Raw genomic sequence first — 24,195 nt, 5'->3', positions numbered from 1 at the left:
TATTTTATGAATTCTAATTTTCTTAGATCTTTCTTTTTTCGTCCGGTTGATGTTGGTCGCAAATCCCCCGCGTGTGACCTGATTTCGTACAGATTTCATCCTGTTTTCTTTAATTTATTTGGGTTATTAGCATGAAAGAAATCGACTGCCCTATCAACTAAAATGTTGGGCAAGATTTTGCGTGAAAGTAAATTTTTTTTCTTTTCTGTTTTTTAGGAAAAAAAATTTAAGGGCCATTATTTACACAGCGGCGGCTGTGTGTTATTGGTATACTTTTTATGATGGTCGTTTCGTACCCCGTCCATTTTCTTTTCAAGAAAACAGCATTTTAATAGAAGTAGAAAAATCAAAGATTTTTTAAAGAAAATAGAATTCATTAAAAAAAAAAATTTTGTCGTTGCTTCCGTGATGCATACGAAAGGAAGTCATCATTTCGAGCTATTGAAATTAAAACAAAACAAATTTAGGGTTACTTCAAATGAAAAAAAGAGTTATATGGAGCTCAACTTTCTCTTCGGTAGCAGTTGGCAATCAAGCGGGAGGCCCCCTCTGACCCGACCGTGATTGACATGGGAAACAAAAGAATGGCGGAAATGCTGTGTATGTATCTTGTTTTTTTGTTTTTATATACAACCACCAACAGTGAAAGGGGTGGGATGATTTCTCCTTTCTTTTTTTACCCGCCAAAATTAAAACATTTTTCATCTTGAAAAACAAAAAATATTTAAATTACATAGGAAGGGGTAACCAACAGCCTTGACATGATGAAGTGAAAGGGGCATGGTAAACAAATGTCAACAACATCTTCACCAAAAAAAATCGTTTTAAGTAGGCATATTCAAATGAGAAGAAAATCGAAAGTCGGCCACCTGATTAATTACCATAAACTTTTACTGCAGTTTTATTATGAAGGCCTGACACTTTTTCCCATATGACACGTGTTTTTTCTGGTTCTTTTTCAAATTTCTTCGTGTTGGGTTGTCAAGGTCAAATGTGACAAAACGCGTCTCGACATGTTTACCCCCGGCAGAGAAATGGCGTTCAATTCTCCTCTTTCTTTTCCTAATTTCTAAAAACAAATTATCGTAACTGTTAGGCCTAATTTTGCTGTGCCACTCGTCTGTGTGATGACACGCACGAATCGTTACACCAACAATTTCTATTTTTTTATTGTAATTTTGTGTTCGTTTCCAGTGACTGATCGACCGGTTCTTCACGTGTATTCGAAACTTTCGTGGAATTTGAACAAGTGGGACTCTCCAAGCCTTTGGATTTTACCTCCCTTAACTAACGTTGATTCTTTAGAGGGCCCATTGAAATTGTATATCAACAGTTATGACGATTTCATTTCAAGAAATGAATTTTAATACCCTCTGGTAGCGAAATTGAATTTGCTAAATTTTGATCTGCCACAACGGTGCTCGTGTTAATAATCGATGTATTGATACACGAATCGATACTCTAAAAATATAAACAGTTGCAAAAAAATAAAATTTTAATTCCATTTTTTTTCTGAAAGAATTGTGTAAACGAAAAGTGTATCCGTCGGTCTCTCTTTATTTCTCCTCCCTTGGCAACACACGTCTTCTATTCCCGCGTGCACACACTTCTTGACTTGCCCGTCCGGTCGGTAGTCGTGTTTCCAAGGCAGCTTTTAATTTAAATATTTCTTCAGAAAAATATTCGTTCGAAAAAATCAAGCATGGCCTTACTGTCTAAGCGAGAGAGCACTCCAAAGATGTCTGCTACTGAACATTTTGGCGGCAAAAAAATGTAATCAACAATGAACAAAAAATGGATTGCGTAACACGTTGTTGGTGAACAAACGGATAAATTCGAATGCATTGGATTCGAAAAGATAACGATATTGTCGGCCTAGTGAAGCATTTGTTTTTTTTTCCTCTTACCAAATAGTTGCAGCACGAAACAAACCACATGAACCTCAATCACGCCTTGCAGCGGTTTGCAACTCGAACCCAACTCGGTTTTGTTTTTTATTTGCATTTTTGTTTTTATTTAATTTTATTTGTTGCTTTATTTTTTTGAAAAATGATAGCCCCACCCGCCATTTTTATTCGCGAGTGTGTGTTTCGTGTGTCTCACGTTTGAATGTTGTGTATAGTTCCACAGTCTGTTGCTGGGCCTATGCGTGAGGCTTCCCGTGTTGCCATTTTTGGCCTAGGGCATCGTTTCATCTCCACTTCCTTTCGTTTGAATAATCCTTTTTTTCACGATGCCCGATGATGCTGAAAAATAAAAAAAGGATTGAAAAGCGAAAACGGCAAAAGAACTGATGAGCGTGAAAAACGAACTGAGAAACAGAGGCAAGGCAAGAACCCTGTTTTGCAGACTCCGCCTCCTTTTCCCAAATTTGTTTGATGGGATGAAAAAATCTCGAGCCGCAAATGCTGCCGCCTGGTGGCAGAGCCTCTACCACCCCTTTTTGCCCCTGCACAGGCCCGAACACTTCAAAAAAAAAAAAAAAGGAGGGTGGTTTGAAGAAGGAGGTGGGTTGGTAGGGTTGCCATTACAGCACTGCCAAAAAACTTTATTTTTTTTTTTTTTCAAGTGAGAAAGAGGAAAGGGGGGGGGCCGGGTTGGGAAAGATGGGCGGGAGAATCGCCATTGCCGCCACCGCCGCACGCCTTTTTCTCCGGTCGGTCGACGGGCGGCCTCGTCAGTCTCAACGAAAAACTCGGCCGGTGGTGAGAGAGTGCGGGACAGAAACAAAAAAGTCGTGTCGTGTCAACTCTGCTGCAACAGACACACGCAGACGCCACAAGAACGTGAATACACAGCACACACACACACACACACACGAGACGTGACAAGAAAAAGAAAAAACGTGGTTTATCAATTGTTTTAATTTTAAAACGAGTGTGTGCGAAAACTTGTCCCCCTAAAAAAAGAAAGAAGAACAACATCATTTTCTTTCTTTTTTTTTTTTTCGTTTTTTTGCCATGTGATTTTTGAAGAATTGCCAAGAAAGAAATTTCGAGTGTGTGATTATTTCACCTTCTATTGTGTGTGTGTGTGTGTGTGTGTGTGTGTGACCACCATCACCACCACCGGCGTGTGTGAGTGATTTGGTGCGTTTTTTTGTCTCAAGGATTTTATTTTCGCCGAGTGTGTCTGCGTGTGTCTGCGAAAATTTTATTTCGAATTCTTTTTTTTTTTTTTGGGTTATGTCTGCCAATTTTATCGGCCAGTGTGAGTGAGTGCGTCTGTGTGTGTGTGTGTCTGTGAGGCTGTTTTAAAAAGAGTCGACTCCCGCACGGCGACGACACACATGGGTCGGTCGGGAGCAACAAGAAACAACACAAGGCAGCAGCAGCTAGCCAATCAGTAGAGAGAATTATCTCGTTCCCCGGGGTTGCGGCGGTGGCGCCACTAGGCCTCTCTCAAATGTTGTCCATCCAACGACGACGAAAAATTCGTTGATTTTTCGTGTTTTGTCTTCGTTCTGCTTTTGTTTTCGGATGGCGAAATCAATTTGATGTGCAAACACAGTCGTCAACCATTGACGTTAAATTTGAAATCAAAAAAGGCAACATTGAAAATTTGAAGAGGAGGAAATTCGTTGATTTTATTTGCAAGTGTGTGCGGTTTTTTTTGATCTCGTCCAACGAGAAGAAGAAAACCGGGAAAACCGAACGCGACCGAAAAAAAAAGAAAAAAAGTTGGCCAAAAATCCGCCAATCTGGCTCCCGCTCGTGTCGAATGTAACACGGTAAGTTTTTGCTCTCATTTTGTTTTTATTTCTTTTTTCCCTCCAAGTTTCTTCGTTTGTCTGTTTACGAATGCCACGCGGGTCACGAATGTTGTGGTAAAAAAAAAAAAAAAGAGGCCTCTTTAAATGTCTGAGTTGTCATCGCCATCTTTGTTTGACACGCGTTTTTTTTTTTTTTTCAATTGCCTTGTGTGCTGTCCAAACGACGTGAAAAGTAAAACTGAAAAAAAAACATCCTCCCCACCCTCCCCGAAAAAAAAGAGATCAACCGGTTTCTAGGCTCCTCCCAAAACTAATTTTTTTTTTCACAAGAAAAAAACAAAAAAACGACGGGTCGCGATAAGAAGGAAATGTACAAAAAAAAAATACAAAAAAAAACATTCAGCCAAAATATATAATTTGAAGGTTATACCACTGTTTGGGTAGAGCGCAGCACTGTCATGTCCCTTGTACGTTGAAAAAAACCAGAAAAACTGGTTGTATACAGCAGAGGGGGTTTAGACATTAGACCGAGACACAAAAAACCGAGTCCAATCCGCCTCCCTTAAGAAAAAAAAAAAAAACGGGAGGAACTCCCACCACCCCGTCGCGTGAGTGCAGCTTTGGCGAGCACGCACGAAGGGCACATGTTAAAAAAAAAAAAAAAATGCGCGCCTTCCCCTCCCTTTTTTTTTATTTCTCTGCGAAAGAGTAGCCAAGGGTTCTTTCTCTCCCTCCGATTTTTTTTTTTTCGGGAATAAATAAAAAAAAAAAAAAAATGGGATTTTAATTTTTTTTTTTTTTTTCGCGGGAGCGAGTCTCGCGCTTGCTCCTACTTTGCCTCTCCCTCCTCCTTCCCCTCGGCAAAAGTTTGGTATGTGAGAGACAAGAGAGAGAGAGAGAGAGGAGTCGGTTGTTTGAGAAGTTTCTTGTGCTTTCAGAGTAAGTCGCCGTGACTGTTGTGGGTACTGCGAATTTCCGCCATTTTGGGCCCGCAGAATGGCGCGCACCACGGCCCCGACTAGGCGGTGTCTCATGTGGCTGCAGCGGCAGCCGCGCACGGCCGCAGCTCAGCCTGTTCGACCTCGGCCGACCGGCTTCACGCAAACTATTGTTTTGTGAATCGATTGCCGCAATTTGCTTTTTGTTTCATTTTTCTAAGTTTTTTTTTTTTTTTGCGCCGCCGAGAAAATTGAACTGGTTATTTTGTTTTTAAAATATTTCGATATATATTTTTCAATTGTGTGAATTTTCTTATTCGTGAACCGTCCCGCCGAACATTCCCCCCTTTTTGTGTGTGTGTGTTTGTGTGACCGGTGCTCTGTGTGTGTGGTCTGCAGCATCATCAATCACTTACCAGTCAATGTGAGTTTTTCTTTTATTCCTTCGCAACACTTTCACGCATTTCAGTTTTCGAAAAATTTCACGTTTTCGTGACTCTGTTGCTACCCCCCCCCCTTTGATTTCATCCCCCACAAAAAGTCTTAAACGAAAATGTTAAAGGGGTGAATGTTTGTCAGGGACTTGTCAAATATCGAACGTCTTTTGCATTCAACTATCGCGTGTCACTAAGCCCCACATATTTTTGATGGCAATTACCTATAACGTTTTTGCGTCTATACCGTGAGTTGTTGTGCTATAAAAAACAAGACATGTCCGAATGGCTGCGTTTCTATCGATCCAACAAACCTTAAAACAAAACAAAAAAAACGAATTAAAAAAAGTTTCGAGTTTTTTTTTTGTAATTGAAGTCAAATAGAAGAGAACATGCAGCGGACAGTTCATTATGAAAAAGCTACTCCTAAAGGACACGAGGAGATGTGTGCCATTATCATTGTCTTGTTAATGTGATTTTGACGGGACAAAAGGAGCACGAATCATTAACAGCCCCCCTGACACACACGAGTTTTCATCTATTCCCCTTAATCACGCGGATAGTTTGCTCCACGCTTTACTCCCAACTGTCCCTCACTCCATTAATTTCAAACTTGCGCTCTTAAAATGGGCAGGTTTTTTAAAAATTTAAATTGTCTTTTTCTTTGAAAAATGAAATCTTATTCGAATTATGTACAATTTTCTCGCAAGTTGGACCCTCTAGGCCTTTGGGTGGAGTCTCGCCATTTTTTTTTTTCTTTTTTGTACATCTGTGCAAGGACATTTTGGGGCTGGATGGAACGAGTCAAACCGGTTTTTTTTTTTATTTCGTTTTTCGAAAAATTTTTATTTGAAAAAAAAAAAAAAAAAAGTCGTAAGTTTCAGAAAGGTCGGCCATTTTGGGGAGGGTGGCTGCCCTCCCCTCGAAAAATTTCTTGTTCCTGCTGCTCCGGTTTTTGCTTACCGATGGATGAGGGAGGAGAGAGAGAGAATTTAATTGGCGATACGAAGAGTGGGGAGGAGGGGGACACACACACTCACTGGATGCCCTGCGGATTTTCTCCGCGGGATCGCACAGTTTTCGCCGTATTGATCGATTAGCATCGGCAAAGAGTCTGTGATGAGAGGGGGGGGGGGGAGATCCGCAGCTGCGTGCGCGTGTGTTACACACACCCGGATGACCGGTGCTCTGGTTGACATTGGTCCTCCTTTTTTTTTTTTTTTCCTAAATAAAAAATATTGTGTAAAAAAAGAAAAATGAGGGCAATGGCAACACGCGGCGTTGCCATTATGGAATGCGCTATCAAGGCCGTGTGGACACACTCACGCAACGTTTTTTTTTTTTCTGCATCTAATTCTTTCCATGTGTGTGTGACGTTGCGACATCGTGCGGACTAGAGACTCTTTTTTTCGGCGAAAACAGAAATGACAAATTTTTTTTTTCTTGCGGTTTTTTTTTCATGCGGCCTGAGGGGTTTCTAACCGAACGGCTTTACAGATCCCGTTTCCTAAAAATTATATTTTTTCTTTTTGCCCAAAATATTTAGAAAAAGAGTATTGATGAGTCACGCGTCCTCTTTGGCAATGGAATCCTTTTTTTTTTATATTTGAATGTAATGGCTTCAGATGACATTGGTGTCATTGTTTTTGAAATTTATTTGGCAACAATGCGACGTGTTTGTCTTGCGTATGTATCGAAAAACCAAAAAAATCATGTTCTGAATGAAACAAATAATTTTATTCGTTTTTTTTTTTTTCTTCCCATCTATTTCTGTAAATAGACTTGGGCGAGGGCTGGAACAGCATGGGCAGCCCGAATGAGGCGGCCACAGAGCCTGGACCCGGCTCAGGACCGCCTGACGGTGGTCCTGCCACACATCACGACGAAGATGCGGCGACTGTCGATCCGCCGCCGACGTTAGCCGCCAATAATAACGAAGAGGCTGGCCGGAGTGGCAACAGCAGCCCGAGTAGCACGACGGGCAGCACAGGTAGCACGAGCAGTGGTAGCAGTTCGAGCGCATCGAGCGAGAATCATAGCAGCGCCACCGCTGCCAGCAAGAGAGCCAATGGCAAACACGGCGGACGCAGATGGAAAGCCGAGCATCAGCCGCTCCGCAAAGCGACGTCGCCGCCGCCGGCCGTCGAAGAAGAAGAGGAGCGGACGATTGCGGACGAAGTGGTGACGTCACTGCCGCGGCCGGAAGTCGTCGTGACTCCGAGTCGCTTGAATCGAACGATGCAGACGTCGGAAGAGTCGGACGACGATGACGGCATGGACGTCGATAGGAAATCGACGCCCAGCAGGCCAGCCAGTCCGTTGGTCGATCCATCGGCGAAAGAAGGCGAACAACAACAACAACAACCACTGCAGGATCATTATTGCTTGCGCTGGACCAATCACGGTAGTCACGTGCTGGGCGTCTTTGCCCAGCTCCTTCGAGACGAGTCGCTGGTCGACGTGACGCTGGCCGCCGAGGGCCGTTCTCTCCGAGCTCACAAAATGGTCCTCTCGGCCTGTTCCAGCTTCTTCCGGACGCTCTTTGTCACGCACTCTGACCAGCGTCATCCGATCGTCATCCTCAAAGACACAAAGTTTACCGAACTCCAGTCGCTCCTCCAGTTCATGTACAAGGGCGAAGTTTCCGTCGAGTACGGACAACTGGCCACTTTGCTCAAGACGGCCGAAAATCTGCGCGTCAAAGGATTGGCCGACGTCACGACGACGGCGGCGGCAGCCGCTGCGGCCGCCACCAGCCAGCCGAAGAAAGCGGACGAATTGGACGAAGAGGAAGAAGAGGAAGAAGACGAGGACGAAGAGGAAGAAGATGAGGAGGACATGTTTGACGAAGAGATGGACGACAACCCGATCGTGATTGAACGCAACGCCCTGGCTTCCGGATTGTCTTCTCTGACGGACTCGGTCGGGCGGATGCAGCGACGCCAACGGCGTCGACATCATTTGCACAACCTGAGCAATCCTTATCGACGATCTCTGTTGCAATCGCATCCGAATCACCAAGTGAAAGCTTCCGGACGATCGGGCCTCGATGGCGAATCGCTGGCCAATCATCACCGACTAGTACAACAGGGCGCCGGTGGTGGCGGCGGCGGCGGCGGCGGCGTCCATTACCAGCACCACATCAAGCGACGGGGCATCGTCAACGACGACGACGATGATTCTATAGTTCCGCTGGATCTCATCCATCCGGAAGTGATTCAAGATCTCTCTTCCAACGCCGCTTCCTCCGTCGATCGACGCGCTCACCACTCTAGGCGGAATAACAACACGACTCCTCAGGCCAATCACGTCCTGCCGGCCGATTGGAAGCCTCCGGGCCAACTCCAGCATCCGCCGCGGAGGCAGCTCAAACCGTCTCTCAAGTCCAATCATCAACACAACCACCACCACCACAATAAGACGCAGCATCGCAACAACGATCCGCCGCCATCCGCAAATGCTTCCGGCAACGCGTCGGCCATCCGCCATCCGGACGACGGCGATCACAATCATCGCTTTAAAAGCGGCGGTGGTGGGCCGCCGGAAGACGCCAACGATGCCGCACTCGACGGCCAAGAATCTCATGCGGATTCGATGGCTCAAGATTGCGGCACGGCTCAAGATCTCCGCCGGATGCCTCCGCATTCGCCGCTTCAATTGTCTCCGTCGTCGTCCTCGCCGCCTCTCCTCCCAACTGACGCTGCAGCCGGTGGCGCCGCCACGTCGGGCGGCGCTTGTGCGGCCCATCCGCACCATCGCTTCCGTCACTGGATGATGGAGGAGGAGAGCGACGAGAGTGGCGACGAGGTGGAAGACGAGGACGTTGAGGATAAAATGTTTATGGAAAATCGTCGACAGGGTACAAGTCGTAGTCACAACACTTCCGCATCGAATGCTCATCATCATCCGCCTTCAAATCTATCCATCGGTTCGCCTCAGCATCTTCCAATGGTAAGCCAATCGATTTTTGCATCATTTCTGTACGTTTTTTTTTTTTTTTTTTTTAATTTCAAATTGATTTTTAATTTTTTGCGTGCAGTCGTTGATGAAAAAGGAAGCGGGAGATTGGAACGATTCGGCGGCCAATTTACCGGAAGCTTCCGGTTCAGCGGGAGCTAGCACGGCCGGAGTAGATTCACTTCGTTCACCTGGCTCGTTTTCTTCCAACAGTTCCGATTACGAACGCAACGCCGACGCCGATCAGGTAGGAATTGCAAACATTTTCTTTTTTTTTTTTTAGAATTTTGAAAAAGAGCGTTCGTGAAAATTGCGGGATCGCGTCGCCATTTTTTTTGTTCTGCCGACATTTTTTTTTTTTTTTTTTTTAAATCGGGGGGTCGCACACAAGACAAAAAAAAAGTACGGGACCTTCGAAGCCAGAAGTTGACCTTCGTTTGGGTCTTTTTTTATTTTTTTATTTGTGTGTTAAGAAGAACGTGCGTCTGTTTAATAGAAAACAAACGACACATTTGTCAACAAACTGAAATCCTGCGATTTCAATGTTACACACAACACGCAGGCGGCCAATTTTTTTCGAATCTTTCCGATCGCACTTGTTTTTACACAAAAAAAAAATCTCAAATTTTATGCAAATAGGAACACAAAGAGAGATAGAGAGAAAAAAAAAAGACCTGACAATATGAACGTCAACTTCTTGTTTATTTTTATTTCCTTTTGATTTATTTAAAAAAAAAAAAATCCTAATTTTTTTTTGAAAAAATGGGATGGCGGGAAAATTTAATTAAAAAATAAAAAAAAATTCTGGAACAAGAAGTTGATATAGTTCTATCTTGTTGGGGGTTGTCTTTTTTTTTTCTCTTCTTGTCTGTCTGTTCTTGTTTGCAGGCTGCCGCCAAACGATTGCCGGAAGCGACGATGGAAGAGGTGTCTTCGGCAGCAGCCGTGGACAATAGTTTGATATCGGTTACTCTGAGTTCTGCGCCGGATGCGTCGGCAACAGTTCCGGAGGAACCCGCATCGCGTCCCTCTCCTTTGTTGCTATTATCACGCGGGATGAAGCGACAGCGTCACTTGTCCGCCGGTCTCATGCCACCCAATTTCGCCGCCATTGCAGCCGCCGCTTCCGGCATCTTGTTTCATCATCCACCTCCGCCGCACGTTGTTGCCGATCTAGATGCCAATCCCGCTGCTGGCCATGTCCGGCACCGCCATCACAGCAGCGGTGACGGCCTTCCGGATCACTTCCATCCGCGTGCTCATTTAGAACAGGGCGCTAGCGGCAGCAGCAATAGCCACTTGGTGGCCGGCATGTTTAGCGCGGCCGCCATTGCGTCCATGACGGCCATCGATCGTTGCTGTCCGTCTTTCGCGCCGTCGGCTTTGGAAATGACGTCGTCATCGGCCAATAGCCAATTGATTCATTTACCTGGATCTTCTTATTCCGCACCGTCGCAGAGCGTCCACTCTCCGATTGTTTTGCCCGCGTTCGGCGTGGCGGCCGGCGACGCGGCCCAGCTGTCTGAGCCGCCGCAACAGCAGAGGCCGTTCCGTTGCGATTATTGCGGCAAAGCTTTTAAATTGCGTCATCACATGAAGGATCACTGTCGAGTCCACACGGGCGAACGTCCGTTTCCTTGTCAACTCTGCGGCAAAACCTTTTCACGATCCACCATCCTTAAAGCTCACGAAAAGACTCATTTGCCCAAAGCCGAGCGACTCCATCCACCACCTCCGCCTGTTTGAAAAATTCGAGTTAAAGTTCCTAAACATTTTGTTGTTGGGCTGTGTGATCTGTGATTTTGATTTGAAACTTGTTTCGCATTTTCGCCGCTAGGGTTTTTGAAAGTCTCACGAGCCTTTTGTTTCATTTCCTTTTGAAAAAATAATGCACTGCCACCAGTGTGTGTCATCGATTCTAGTTGATTAAAATCGTCACACACACAGCTGTGTGTGTGTGTGTGTGTGTGTGTGTTCTAAACGTCGTGGAGGGTAGTTTGGGTTCTCTCCCTCCGAGGGTGGGCTTATTGCGTGAGTCTTTAGCCTAGATGCATTTTGAAAAGCCTAGTAGTAGTTGAAAAAAAAAAAAAAAAAAAAATTAGAGCCCGTATTTTCTTGTCGGATGGTCAAGAACAAAAGAAGTTGGCAGAGTGAAATGAGAAGGATTGTTGTCCGTCATCATCATCAGGGTGTAGTGTCTGCGTGCAGGACTCGAGTTCCACCCACAGAACTCGCGAGCGTTCTTCACTCGCACACTTGTGTGCGCATTTCCTCCACCCCTCGGGTTTTTTTTTTTTTTTAATAGGCCAGCTGACAGACGAAATATGGGTTGAACAGGTTTTTAGAAACAAAAAGTGATTTCCAGTTGATTACGGACGACGGAAGTTCGGCCCACATGTAGAGCCCCCTTTTTTTTTTTTTTTTTTTTTTAATTAGATTTTTTTTTTTTTTTTTTTTTATGTCTTAAGTTCTGGGTTTTAAATTGATGCGTCATCATCAGTGGAGAGTGACATGGAAAAACTGGGAAACCCTAGAAAGAAAAAAAAAATGGTTTTAAAAGAGTTACTGACGTTTCCTCCCCTAGTCTTTTTGCATCGTCCAGCTGTTATGGCGTCATCTTAGATGGACCTTTTTCACTTTCTCCCCTCTTCGTTTTTGAATTTTGGTTGGAGATTGACACGATTTTTATTTTGAAACGCTAAATGCAGTCGCAGCTTAAAACTCTGCACACGCAACTGTGATAGAAAATGTTTGTAGTAGTTGAAAACTGGGACAGGAGACGAAAGAGATTCGATGCAACTAATGGGGTGATATTTATTATCGGAGTCAAAACGAAAAATTAGCATATTTTAAAGGAATGTTATGTAAAAGGGGGGCAAAAAGAGGCGGATAACGATAACCCATACACACACTATGATTTTCCTATTACTCAAAATCAGTCATATTTAAAAACGAATTGTAGTTTGAAAAGAACGTTGTTTGTTAGATTCTTTAAAATCATCATTTCAATTGTTTTTTTGATCTCTTGTATTCTTTTCCTTTCCATTTTTTTTTTTTTTGAATTTAATTCAAAAATACATCGGAAAAAAAAAAGCGAATACAAAAAAAAAAAAATATCGAAATTTTTGTTATCATCTCGTGAAAAGGCTGTAGCCTCGAATAATAATAATAAAAAAAAAATACTACGCCATCTTGCACATAGCGTGTGTGTGCCGGTTCTATGCGGGATTTTCAAGGTCTTCGGGTCCCGAACGCAGACAACGGCCATGAAAAAAAATAAAAAAATAAGAACTTGACGAAATAAACGGCATAGTTCCTTTATTTGGTCGAAGAGAGTCGACATTGATTTTTTTTTTTTTTTTTTGTTGCCCGACCAGTTTTGCCATTAAAACGAGTTTTTTTCGTCCATCTGATCCATCATTCCGATTGCTCCGATGGAGCTAACTGATACCTTGACTGTCTTATGTCTCTTTTTTTTTTTTTTTCGTGAACCGAAAAGATACAACAAACAAAAAATTAAAAGGAGGGCTAAGAATTCTTTTTTCTTTCTCCTTTTTAAATATATATATATTTTTTTTTTTGTCTGTGTGCAAGAAAAAAAAAAAAAAAAAAAAAAAGAACAGGTCGGATAACAACATTCTGCTGGTCCGAATACGAAACGGGCGCAAGGCAACCAATGGCGTCCCTTTCTTATTTTCAACCCTTTTTTTTTTCTTTTCCAAAAGAGATTATGCGGGGCCTTGGTATTATAATCGTAATTCTCTTACTAGTAGTCTAAAGCTTACTCCGTTTTTTTTTTTTTTTGCCTGGACGACGCTTGGTTTCTCAAATCCCCCCCCCCTTTTTTTTTTATATACATATTCGGTTAAATATTCAAAGTCTACTTTCGGTGGCAGCAGCAGTTGTTACCCGCGCACAAAAAAAAAAAAAAAAAAAACACGAACCCCACCTATAAAAAAAAAATTGGGTGTGTATTTTCAAAAATAAATTTTAAAGCGTGGATTCAAAAAAGAAAAAAAAAAATAGATGGGGGGGAATGGATTTGTGTGGATTCACTAGTGAAAGAAAAGAAGAGGGGGGAAATAAAATTTAACACACACACACACACACAAAAAAAAACGAGAGCTTGACCGTTACTCTCACATCTTTCAACGTGAATAAACTCACCCCCCTTCCCCCTTTTTTTTTGGGTGAAACTCGCAACTAGAGAAGTAAAAAAAAAAAAAAAAAAAAACTCTTTTAAAACCCTTTCCCTCTCTCACGCAGACGGTATTTTATTTTATTTTTTTTTTTTTCCTTTGCCAGTTGTCTGCGTTTTAGAAAGAAAAAGAGAGATGAATTTGAGACTTTGAAACTTGTGTTTGCCCAGTTATGCTTTCTCTTATTCAACAACGCCCCTTGAGGGAATGACGGCCCCCATCCGGCTGCTGCCCGGTGAACCCCCAGCCTATTTATATGTCGACATCAAGGCCGACCTTTCTTCTGCATTTGATACAACACGAACGAACGCGCGCAAGTTTTATTTCTGTTCTTATACACACACACAAACACACACATCGTGTTGTATGTACAGACACTACGTCTAGTCCTATCCTCGTTTTTTTTTTTTTTTTTTTTTAGAAATGTTACATGGACGGGCCAGTCACGTTAAGACGCGTATATGCGAGATTTTTAGGTAGGCCGGCGGCCGTTTTGCCCAAACCTTGAGCTGCATTATAAATTGTCTGCTGGTTGAAGGACATTTTTTTGTTTTGTTTGTTTGTTTGTTTCCTAGGCCCAGCAGGAATGACGTCATTCAATAGACTGATTTAGAGATGTGTGTGTGTCTGTGTGTCTGTGAGGCGAAAGGCTATAAATAATAATAAGAAAAAATAAAAAAAAAAAATGTCCGGCACGGTTGCGGGATTTGTATCAGATCAATACCAAGCGTCTAGCTTTGTCGTCTGCAAACTTTTTTTTTCCTTTTTTTTTCAAAGCGGGACGTTTGAAAATAATTGCGTTTTTTTTTTTTTTTTTTTGTATAAATGAACGAGTGACTGTCTCTAGAGATATTTTTGTTTGTTTGGTTTTTTCATTATTAAATGCCAATAATGAAACGAAACAAAACACTGAAATTGAATTGTTTTTTTTTTTTTGTTTTTTTGAGAGGTAAAAGTATTTCCGAGCCATCGCTTCACATTCGTAAATGCCATCCAGGGAGGATGGGATTTATTATTAATGACGTGCTTTTTAAAGCCAAAAAAAAAAAAGACGTTTTCAGCATCTTTTCCTATCCTCATAAAGAACGCAAAGTAGTTGCAGCGTATCAAACTCGATAGATAATTACGTGACAGCCATGAACGAGTAAGCGAATCGATTCTTTACCCCCCCCCCCCAACATTTTCTTGAAAACCGATGAAAAACGGAAGCGCGTCATTGTTTTTTAAAATTCGTTTTTTTTTTTTTGCTTTTCCAAAACCGCACATAAAAAACAGTTATGCGCAGTCGTAGTTCCCGCCTACACCCCCCCCCCCCTCTACATTTTTTATTTTATTATTTTCGCGACTGTGTTTGAAAAAGAATAAAATCGGATATGCGGGAGAGAGCCAATCGAACATGTTGGGTGAAACGCAAGGGGAGGGAGGGAAAGAGGATCTCTCTCCTTTTTTTTTTTTTTCTTATAGGACTATCTTAATATCCTTTACAAGATCTTTTGATGAACGACGGAAGAGCCAGGGAGGGGATGATGGACGAGGAAATCTGATCTTTTGGCCGAGAGAACATAAGGAAAGCAGCTAAAAAAAAAAAAAAGAGGAAGAAAATCAGGCGGATTGGCGAGAGCGTGTAGCCATGGAGAATGGAGAGAGGGGTGGGAAACGGGAGTTTCCGGATGAATATTGCAAAAGTGAGAGAGAGGGTCTTTTGTTTTTTGGCGCGTAAGAGTTTTAAAAGGAGAGGGAACGAGGGGCGTGGAAGAGCTAAAAAGCGTCGAGTGCGGAAACGGAAGAAGAGGAGGGGAGAAATGATATGCAGGACACATACTACTTGTGTGTGTGTGTGTGTGTGTGTCTACACGCCGGGGTTGATTGAATGAATAGCGAAAAACGGGGTGGGGTTGCGAGAAGGGAGGTAACATACGCGAAAACAAATGGAATCGCACGAGAAGGGGGTTGGGGAGGGAGGAAATGGGGGGAGGGGAAAACGGTGGAGGTAGATGCAAAAGTGGAAGAGTAGGTCGCTCGATTCGCGCGGGACGACGCCAAAAGACGCGGCGATCGTGCGTCCGACCGACGCTTTTCTCCAAATCATCCCGCCCTTCCCTTTTCTTTTCTTTTCTTTTTTTGTTGTTGTTGTTGAAAATTTAAAGAAAAATTCAAAACAAACAAACAAAAAAAAAAAATGCCTTTAACTACAGGATAACAAACTTATTTAAATTGTTGGCGTGAGTGAGTGCGCGTGTTGGCGGAAGTGCGGAAGCCTTTTTTTTTTTTTTTTAAATTTGAAATTGAAAGAAAATTGTGTTTAAAAAATCATTTCGGCGGAGATTTATCGTGTGAGATCGGATAGGCAAAAAAAAAAAAAAAAAAAGAAAGAAGAAGGTGATCATGCAACGGCAACAGCATCGGCCATCTGCCGGAAGAATCCATTTGGACGATCCCGTTTGTGTGGCGTTTGGTTGTCGTTGCACCCGCGGTGACCGACAGTAGCGGAATTAATGCGCTGCTTTTCATTCGGGTCTGTAACACCATTCTTTAAAAAAAAAAAAATCCCTATTTCCAGAAACGCCGGAGGGCTAGTTTTAAATTCGATACGTCTGCGATTGAATGTGCGAGTGTTGTAGTTGTCGTTCATCATCGAACTTTGATGTGTGTGGGGTTAGCAACCGTTTACAGCCGGCGTGTAAAAATGCGTATCGACAATGGCGGTCAATCCTTTCGTATTTAAATTGAAACAAACAAACAAAAAAAAAAAAAAAAATAAAATAAATAAGGAATTGTGTTTTTGTTTTTCCTCGTTTGGTCTGTCAACTGGTGAATACGGTGTGGTTGATGGGCGAAAGTACGAAGACGCGCTAATTGCACCACACAATTGGCAGTTATTTCAGTTTTTTTTTTTCCTCATTTGCGAATGTCTTCGTTTTTAATTCAACCGTCGAGTAGAAATTTTCCTGCAATAAAAACCAACCAGAGAACGGCCTAGATTCGGATTGAAAGATCCTCAATAACCCCAATCGAAATAATTTTGTTCATTAAGCAAATTGCGAATGGCGTTAATTTCATTGCAACGTCTTATGTTTGTTTTATATTTCTAGTTCTCTGACGGCCAGATGCCGACGGCCGAGGTGGTGATCGAAGAGGGCGAGTATCTCAACTTCTCCGGCAGCGGAGGAGGAGCCTCTAGCGGACTAAGGATGAGGCACGGCGGCGGAGGCGGAAGGAAGAGCCATCACAGCCATAAAACAGCGTCTGGTGGCGATCTGGCCAACCACCATCAACAACAACAGCAACATCGCAGCAGTAGCGCCAACGCCGCCGCCGGAAGCAGCATTCATCCGGCCGGCCGACCCAAAAGGTTCCTCTCGTTCCCGGAAGGAGCCGCCTCTGTCGCCGAAGGCTCTGCGCATCACTCGTCTGCAGGCGGCGTCAGCGGCGGACGGGGTCAGAAGGGCGGCGGAGGAGGAGGAAGTGATTACCGCGACGAGGTCTCGGTTGTCGTCAGCCGTTCGGGAGCGGGCGGGAGCGCGTCGGCAGCGAACGAAACGTCGTCTTCGTCCAATTTCCTGTCGTCCATTTTGCCGATGGTGGTGCCGCAATTCGACTTTGGCATGCGCTTCGCCGGCATGCCGTTGGCCATGCCCTTTGCCGGAATCAATCCATCCCATTACCGGAGTAGTAACAGTAACGCCTCTGGTGCAGCTAGTCGGTCGGGTAACAATACGCCCCGACCCGGACCATCTTCCTCATCGTCTTCCTCCCATCAGTTACAACAACAACAACAACAACAACAACAATCAAAACAGCAACAGCAGCAACAGCAACAACACAATGCGGCGGATGGAGAAGAGTCGGGCGCCGGCGGGCCCGGATCGCAGCGCAGCGGTGCCAGTAGCACGGCCAGCGATGTGGGCGTGTGCCGCGACTCTCCGTCATCGTCTTCCGCTTCGACGAGGGCCGTGGTCGCATCCGGCTTCCCATTTCCGACGTCCATCTCGCTGATTGAATCTCACGTGGGCGTCGGCTTCACGCTCGGCTCGCGCGAGAAACCGTACAAGTGCGAGCAGTGCGGCCAGTGCTACAAGTACCTGTCGGCCTTCACCAAACACAAGGAGCAAAATCACACGGCCCGCTTGCCCGGCGAGAAGCCGTTCCGCTGCGAAATCTGCGGAATGCAGTTCAAATATCTCAAATCCTTCAAGAAACACCGGCTCAATCACGCTGTCGAGCGGCTGCACGTCTACCCGGGCAACGTTCGATCCATGTCGATGCCCGGCGGAGGCGGGGCGGCCATGGCGGCCGGATCGCTGGCTGGATTCATGGGCGTCAACATGATGGAGGAGCGCAGCGTTTTGGAAATGCTGGCCAGGCCTCAGCATCACCACCACCATCACCACCACCGGAGTAGCCGAGGGGACGGCCTGTCCGGCTCGTCTGCCTCCGGAAGCCAAGCGGAAGCGAGGGCCCGACTGCACGGAGCCGGAGGGAACACGACGTCGAGCGGCAACGCCGACGGTAGACGATCGTCCAGTCCGTCCAGCGATCAGCGGCTGGGCAGCGCTCACATCAAATCCGAAGTGGAAGTCGTCTCTTCCGGCGACGAGCAAGATAACATGATGGACGACGAGACGACGAGCGACCGGCTCATGAGCCAAGAAGAGGCCGTCGCGGCCCAGCAGCACCAACAGCAATTTGCGTCGGCTGCTGCCGGACGATCGGCCTCGGCCGGCCAACATTTGTCGCATCCGCACCACGGACACCACTTGTCGCAGCAGCAGCACCAGAACCGGCAGCTGCTGATGCAGCACGCCAAATTCACGGCCGGAAGTCCAGCCGCTAGTCCGGCTTCGTCGTTCCTCCAAGGAGCGTTGCAGCTGCAGAGGCAACACCAAGTGGCCCAGCACCAAGCGGCCCTCATGGCGGCCAACTTCCTAGCCGCTCGAGGAGCCGGGAACGCGGCGGCAGCGGCGGCGGCCGTGGCGGCCGCCATGCCTCCTCCGCCGGGACTGGAACGGCTTCAACCGCAGCAGCAATCGACGGCATCGGATCCATCGGGACACGCTCCGACCCAGTCGGAAGAAGGTCAGTCAGATAGGGAAGGTTCCGACGACGGTGAGACGAGCAATAAAGGGTCCGGAAGGAAAACCACTCCGCCAACGGCAGCAGGCGCTGCTGCCGGCGGAGGAGGAGGAGCAGGAGGAGGTGGTCCCGGACCTTTCCTGCACAATCTCATCCGCGATTTCAGTTCGGCGGCGGCGGCGGCAGCAGCTGCGGCCGCCGTTGCCTCCACCAGCCGGCCCTCGTTGGTCAATTCGGCCACGTCTGGCGCCGCTGTGGTGCCGGGAGTGGCCGGCATGACTGGACCGCCGCCCGAATACGATCCAGGCCGTCCGCATTTGTGCCCGTTCTGCGGCAAGGGCTTCCGGGCTAAAGAGAACTTGAAGCTCCACATCCGCAAGCACACGGGCGAGCGTCCGTTCGAGTGCGAATTCTGCGGCCGAGCCTTTGGCGGCAAGAGCGACATGAACCGTCACTTGCGGATTCACACGGGCGAACGGCCCTACCGATGCGACGCCTGCGGTAAAACATTTGCTCGAGCCGATTATCTCTCCAAACACCTGTCCACTCATCTCGTCTGAACCCGTGACACACACACGACTCCCAACAATCAACAACAACAACAACAACACACAACAAAACAAAAGAAATGCGGCAACCTTGCCTTCCGCAATGTCTCAATCCGATAAGACCCACACATCATTTGCAATTCTTTTTTTTTTTTTTTTTTTCAAATCCTGAACGATGGGATTATTTCTACACGCACCGTTTTTTTTTTTCAAAATTCAAAAATTTTTTTCCTTTTTTTGTTGATAATTTTGGCTGAAAGTCCCCGGTCGACACGACAATTTTTTTTTTTATTGCCCCATTTTCAAATTGAAGACAATTTCTTCTCAAGTCTCTTTAAGAGCTTTTTAAATTTAAAGTTTTTGGATTGCGTGTTTTGAGCTTTGAGCCAGCGGGGGAATTTTTTGAAAAATGATTCTCCTACAAAAACAAAAAAGAAATTCAAATTTCATTGGCGCATTTTTTTTTTTCTTTCTTTCTCTCGCTCTTTCCCGGTGATAAAAAAAAAACAAGATTTTTTTTTTGAAAATCGCGGTTGATTACGTGCCCTCCACCATTTTTCAAAACAAATTTTTCAACCAAGTTGTTTGTTGTGCCTGGTTCTAAAAAAAAAAAAAAGAAAAACTCCCATCCCCCCCATGTTTTGGCATTTGAACGTTCACGTTTTTATTGTTTGACCCGACTCCCATTGAAAGTTCTCTCTTTAAAAGAAACTTCGGGATTGAGGATCGAATCCATTTCGGAAAAATTTAAACCCGCCCTCCCATTTTTTTGTTTTTTGGAAAAATTCTTAAAAATCGATTTTTCGGCCTAGCCCCAAAATGTTTTGATCCACGCAACGGACTGTGATGAAAACTTTCTTTCTTTTTTTTTCGGATAATACTTTTGGAAATTACGAAAATTATCTTAAAACCTTGATTTCGGAACGAAACAAAAATTAACGGAAATGCGGAGAGCTTTTTGCAAAAGAGCTTTCGAAATTTTTGGCAAACTCACACACGCAAAACGAATCCAATTCGATTTAGACATTGAAGAACATTCAGCGAAAACAAAAACACAAGGAATCATCATCCGCACAATCCAAGTGTCAAGCAGACGTTAAAAAAAAAAAAAAAACTCAACACGCCAATTGGACATCAAAAAAAATGAAGACTTTTGAAATGATTTACTTTTGGATTTAAACCCAACAGCCCCCCTCCCCCCCATCCCGGTGAAAGAAAAAAAAAGCTTTTAGGTGATACATCCGAAACAAACCCAGAAAAATGTTTTTACAACTCAAAAAACACCGACAACACGTTGTGGCTGTGATAAATTTGAAAAAAAAAACAAACAAACAAAACAAAAACGTTTTTAACATGTTTTTAGGCCTATTTTTGAAATTGAAATTTTACAAGGAGGAAAAACAAAAATTATTATTCATTTTTTTTTTTTTTTTTAATATGGAACATTGTCGGTGTGATTTTGCGGAAAGTGTTTGAAAAATTCGATCTAATCGAGCAGTGCGTCTATTTATGCTGCCAATTTTTGAAAAAAAGCCCAGCTCAAAATAGAAGAAAATGAAATTGTTTTCAAAATAAAGACACGGGGCAAATGTGCGCGTTTTATTTGTCGTGTGTGCGTGAGTGCGTGTTTGACACATCCAACATGAAGAAAATAATCCCATCCAACCTCAAAGGAAAAACAAAAAGAAGCAAAACAAAATTGCATCAGCAATCAAGAATATGAAAAAAACAAAACAAACACATCATTTTTGCATTACAAAAAAACAAAAAACAAAAAGGTTTTAAACCTTTTTCAAATCCAGCCGCTGGATCCAAAAGATCGGCTAAATGCACCGTTCTACTCACCTGACACAGGTGTGCTCCAATCCCCCCCCCCCATTTTTTTTTCTCTCTCTCTTTCCCAATTGTTTTTTTTTTTTTCAAATCAGCTAAATAATTAGTTTGCCCAGCCCCAACACGTGTTTTGAATTATGTTTGTCCCAATTCAATGTCAGCCGTTTCGTCAGTATATCTGTTTGTTGTGTATGCGTGTATGTCGAATTTCTCTTTAGATTCGTTCGTGTCCCTTTTTCTTACTTCAAATGTTGAAATTCACCCAACAATTTCAACTTCGACTCGTTGAGAGTGCTCAAAAAAAAAAAAAATGTTTGAAGCTAGAACACATTTTTTTCTGATGAGAGGTAGCCTCCTCCCGCCCCCCTCCCTCTACTCCCGTTATATATATATTTTTTTTTTTTTTTTGTGGGGGGAGGGGGGGGGGTCTTTGTGAAAATATTCCCCGTTGAAGTTGAAAAAAAATGGGATTTATCGAGGAGTTTTCTCTCCAATTTAGGCCTTTTTTTGGACATCAAAAAAACAAACAAAAATTGTTTGAAAAAAAAAAAAGCATTTCGTGTGTCACGTCCAAACGTTTGAGCTATTTGCTGCCTAGCGGTTCTTTCTCTCTCTCTCTCTTTTGATTTCTTATTTTCATTGAAAGGGAATTGAAATTTTTTTTTTTTTTTTGGACTAGTTCAAAAACAAATTTCTTTGGTTTCTTTCAAATTCACATTTTTCGATATATGGAGGGTAAAGAAAAATGAAGAAAATATCGATCCATGTTGCGACCATCCATTCATTGTCAAATCAAAAGTCACGGCCTTTTTCGTCTTCTCTTTGTGCGAAATTTGAACATTTCTCTCCCGCCCCTTTTCCCCGTTATTTCGTCTCCCACAATTTTTGAAAATGCTAAAAACAAAAAAAAATTGAAAAAAAAACAAACAAAAAACAAATCGTTTTTTAAAAACGTGAAATGTTATGGAAAACCGCAAGAAACGATGGAATGTTTTTCGTTCAAACGAGCCAGAAAACCTCTCTCTCTCTCTCTCTCTCTCTCTCTCTTTTTTTTTTTTTCAAATTCATCATTTTTTTTTTTTTTTTGTGCGTACGTGTTTTGTTTTTAATCGGACGATGAATAATTGGTCAAAGTGCTAGCCAATTTGCGATCTCTTTTTTTGATTCGAAATTTTTGTGGATTCGATTTGATCAATTCAACGATGATGGAAATCATAATGGGTTTTTAATTGCCTTTTGATGTAGCCCGCCATTAAGTGATTTACGAGAAAGTAGGAAAACAAAAATGCTATTTTGTATTGGTTTTTTGCTTTTGTTTTTGTTTTTTTTTTCAAAATTTGGCTCCCTCTCGTATAAAATTGTGTGAGCGCGCAAAATTTGAAAAAAAAAAAAAAGAAAAGGGAAGGGAGGAAACGATCGACATGGAAAATCCATCACAGATACTTCTGCCCGTCCTCGTCCGACATCACAGTGTCAGACACAATTTTTGGCTCTTAATGTATCAACGGGATTCTTCTTTTATGGGGAAATTTGGAAAAAAAAAAAAAGGGCGGGGAATTTAAATCAACCAGCGACGTGTGTTCACAATTCTCTTGGCTATTGTTTATTCAAGACAAAAAAAAAAAAAAATTGCCTGTCTTGCGTGTTTCGAAACAAAAAGGAAAATTTTGCCACACAAAGTGCATCACGGCACTCTAATCTCGTGATTTTTTTTTCTTAGATTTTTCTTTTTTTTTTTTTTTTTTTTTTTTTTTTTTGCTTTTAGAATTTTTCTCGTTTGCCAAATTTTTGAGACCTTTTTAGCGAGTTTTTTTCCCTTCCCCGCCTTGATCATTATTTTGAACGAAAATGGTATAGCAGCAAAAAAAAAAAAAGAAAATTCCCGTTTCGAGTTTTTTTTTTTTTATTATTATTTATTTCAAGATTTCCGATTCGAGATCAATTGGTCGTCAATTTTTTTAGGCGTTGAAACAAAACAAAAAGTGTGCGGAGAGATTGCGTCGTGCAGCATAGCGGTGTTTTTGGTACTGTGATATTCAAATCATGAAATGAGAGAAAAAAAGAGGGAAAAGAAAAAAGAAAAAAATTCGGATTCTTTTTTTTTTGGGGGGGGGGGGGGAATTTTTTTTCGAAAATCAAATTCAAGCAAAAAAAAAAAAAATGCTATGGCCTATATCAATTGGATTGTCGTGAACGAGTGCCCTGGGCTCAAACACAAAAATGTTTTTTGCCCACATTGAATGTCTCTCGCGGTTAATCACATTTAAAAAAATGTAATATTATTATCATTGAAAAAAAGAATTGATATTTATGGAATCAGCCCAAAGGGCATTCAAAATATGTGCTATCGAAAAAAAAAAATTGCGAAACTCATTCGACACATTTTCAGTAGAATCAAAAGGGAGGGAGGTCTTTTGATCGTTTTATTTTTTGTTTTTTATTTTTGTTTTCGGGAGAAAATCAGCAACCGGTATGCGTGTGTGGTCGACGTTAAAACAAAACAAAAAAAAGAGAGAGAAAAGTGCGGATGTTGCGCGCGAGTGTTTTGTGTCAACGTGTTCATTTCTTTTGATTTTCACGCCGTCAATTGCCTTCGTCTGCGTTCAGAACGCCGAGGTGATTTTGCGCCGTGATTCGTTTCTTATTCCCCTCCCCCTCAATCTCTCCTTTTTATTTTTCTCTTCGTTTTTTTATGAACGAGGCAGTTAGGAAATAGTGGCGCAATCAACGTCACTCTAAAACAAATCCCATTGCGAATGAACATTTTGTTTTTGAAATTTCAAAAGGCGGCAAATTTGAATCTACTTTGTAATCCTCTCTCTCTCTCTCTCTCTCTTTCTCTGACCCCGTGTAAAAAATAATCATTTTTCTCTGTAGTAGTGTGCGCTTTCAAGAGTTTACATGTCGATTTTTCGTGTCAAGTTTTTTTTAATTAGAAATTTGTTCGTCCCTCCCCCCCCCCGCCTCTGATTGACTTCCCCCCCCCGTGCGCTTACAAATGTCGCTTTTTTTCTTTTTTGAAAAGAGGGAAAAAAAGAGCAAAAAAAAACGAGTTAGGATCGAATCCTCGCCGTCTTAATTATCTTTGATGTACTCCAGTGATTTTAAAAAGAAAAAAAAAAAAAAAAAACCTGGCCCCAGGAGAACACACACTCATTCTTCCCGCGTGACCGGTTCGTTTGTTTTTTTTTTTTTTTTTTTCCTTTTTAAATCCAGCGGAGTTGTTTCGATGACATGTTAGATGATAATACAAGAAAAGAAAAGAAAAAAGTTTTTACCAATACACACACAAACACACGCGCGCGCGAGTTTTAAATTTGCGCCTGGTCGAATTCATTTTTTGAAATTTATTTCCAGCGACATTTTCATGTTGTGTGTCAACTCGTGTGTGTGTGTGTGTACACACTTTTTTTTTTTTTTTTTTAAATCATGTTTTCCCGTTTGTTTGTTTTTTTTTTATATCTGGAACTTGCCCTCTTTATATTTTTCCCAATGTCCATT

General features: G+C 43.1%; 1 protein-coding gene across 2 annotated transcripts; it reads left to right on the top strand.

Annotated features, from left to right (window-relative positions):
- The first annotated feature begins 3,581 nt into the window (after positions 1-3,581).
- On the top strand, positions 3,582-18,879 carry LOC130686441 (uncharacterized). 2 transcript variants are annotated; one of them, XM_057509559.2, is made up of 4 exons: positions 3,582-3,730; positions 6,865-9,035; positions 9,124-9,288; positions 16,333-18,879. In XM_057509559.2, exons 2-4 carry the CDS (start codon positions 6,888-6,890, stop codon positions 18,871-18,873), a joined length of 4,854 nt encoding a protein of 1,617 aa, XP_057365542.1. In that variant the 5' UTR covers positions 3,582-3,730; positions 6,865-6,887; the 3' UTR covers positions 18,874-18,879. The 2 variants fall into 2 exon arrangements, with proteins under 2 accessions (XP_057365542.1, XP_057365543.1); XM_057509560.2 differs by lacking the exon at positions 3,582-3,730 and adding an exon at positions 5,039-5,074.
- The last annotated feature ends 5,316 nt before the right edge of the window (positions 18,880-24,195 follow it).

Source organism: Daphnia carinata, chromosome 2, assembly GCF_022539665.2.
Source record: "Daphnia carinata strain CSIRO-1 chromosome 2, CSIRO_AGI_Dcar_HiC_V3, whole genome shotgun sequence".
NCBI classification, from domain to species: Eukaryota; Metazoa; Arthropoda; class Branchiopoda; order Diplostraca; family Daphniidae; genus Daphnia; species Daphnia carinata.
The sequence above is the reverse complement of the archived record's forward strand: the minus strand, read 5'-3'. Positions and strand labels throughout refer to the sequence as shown.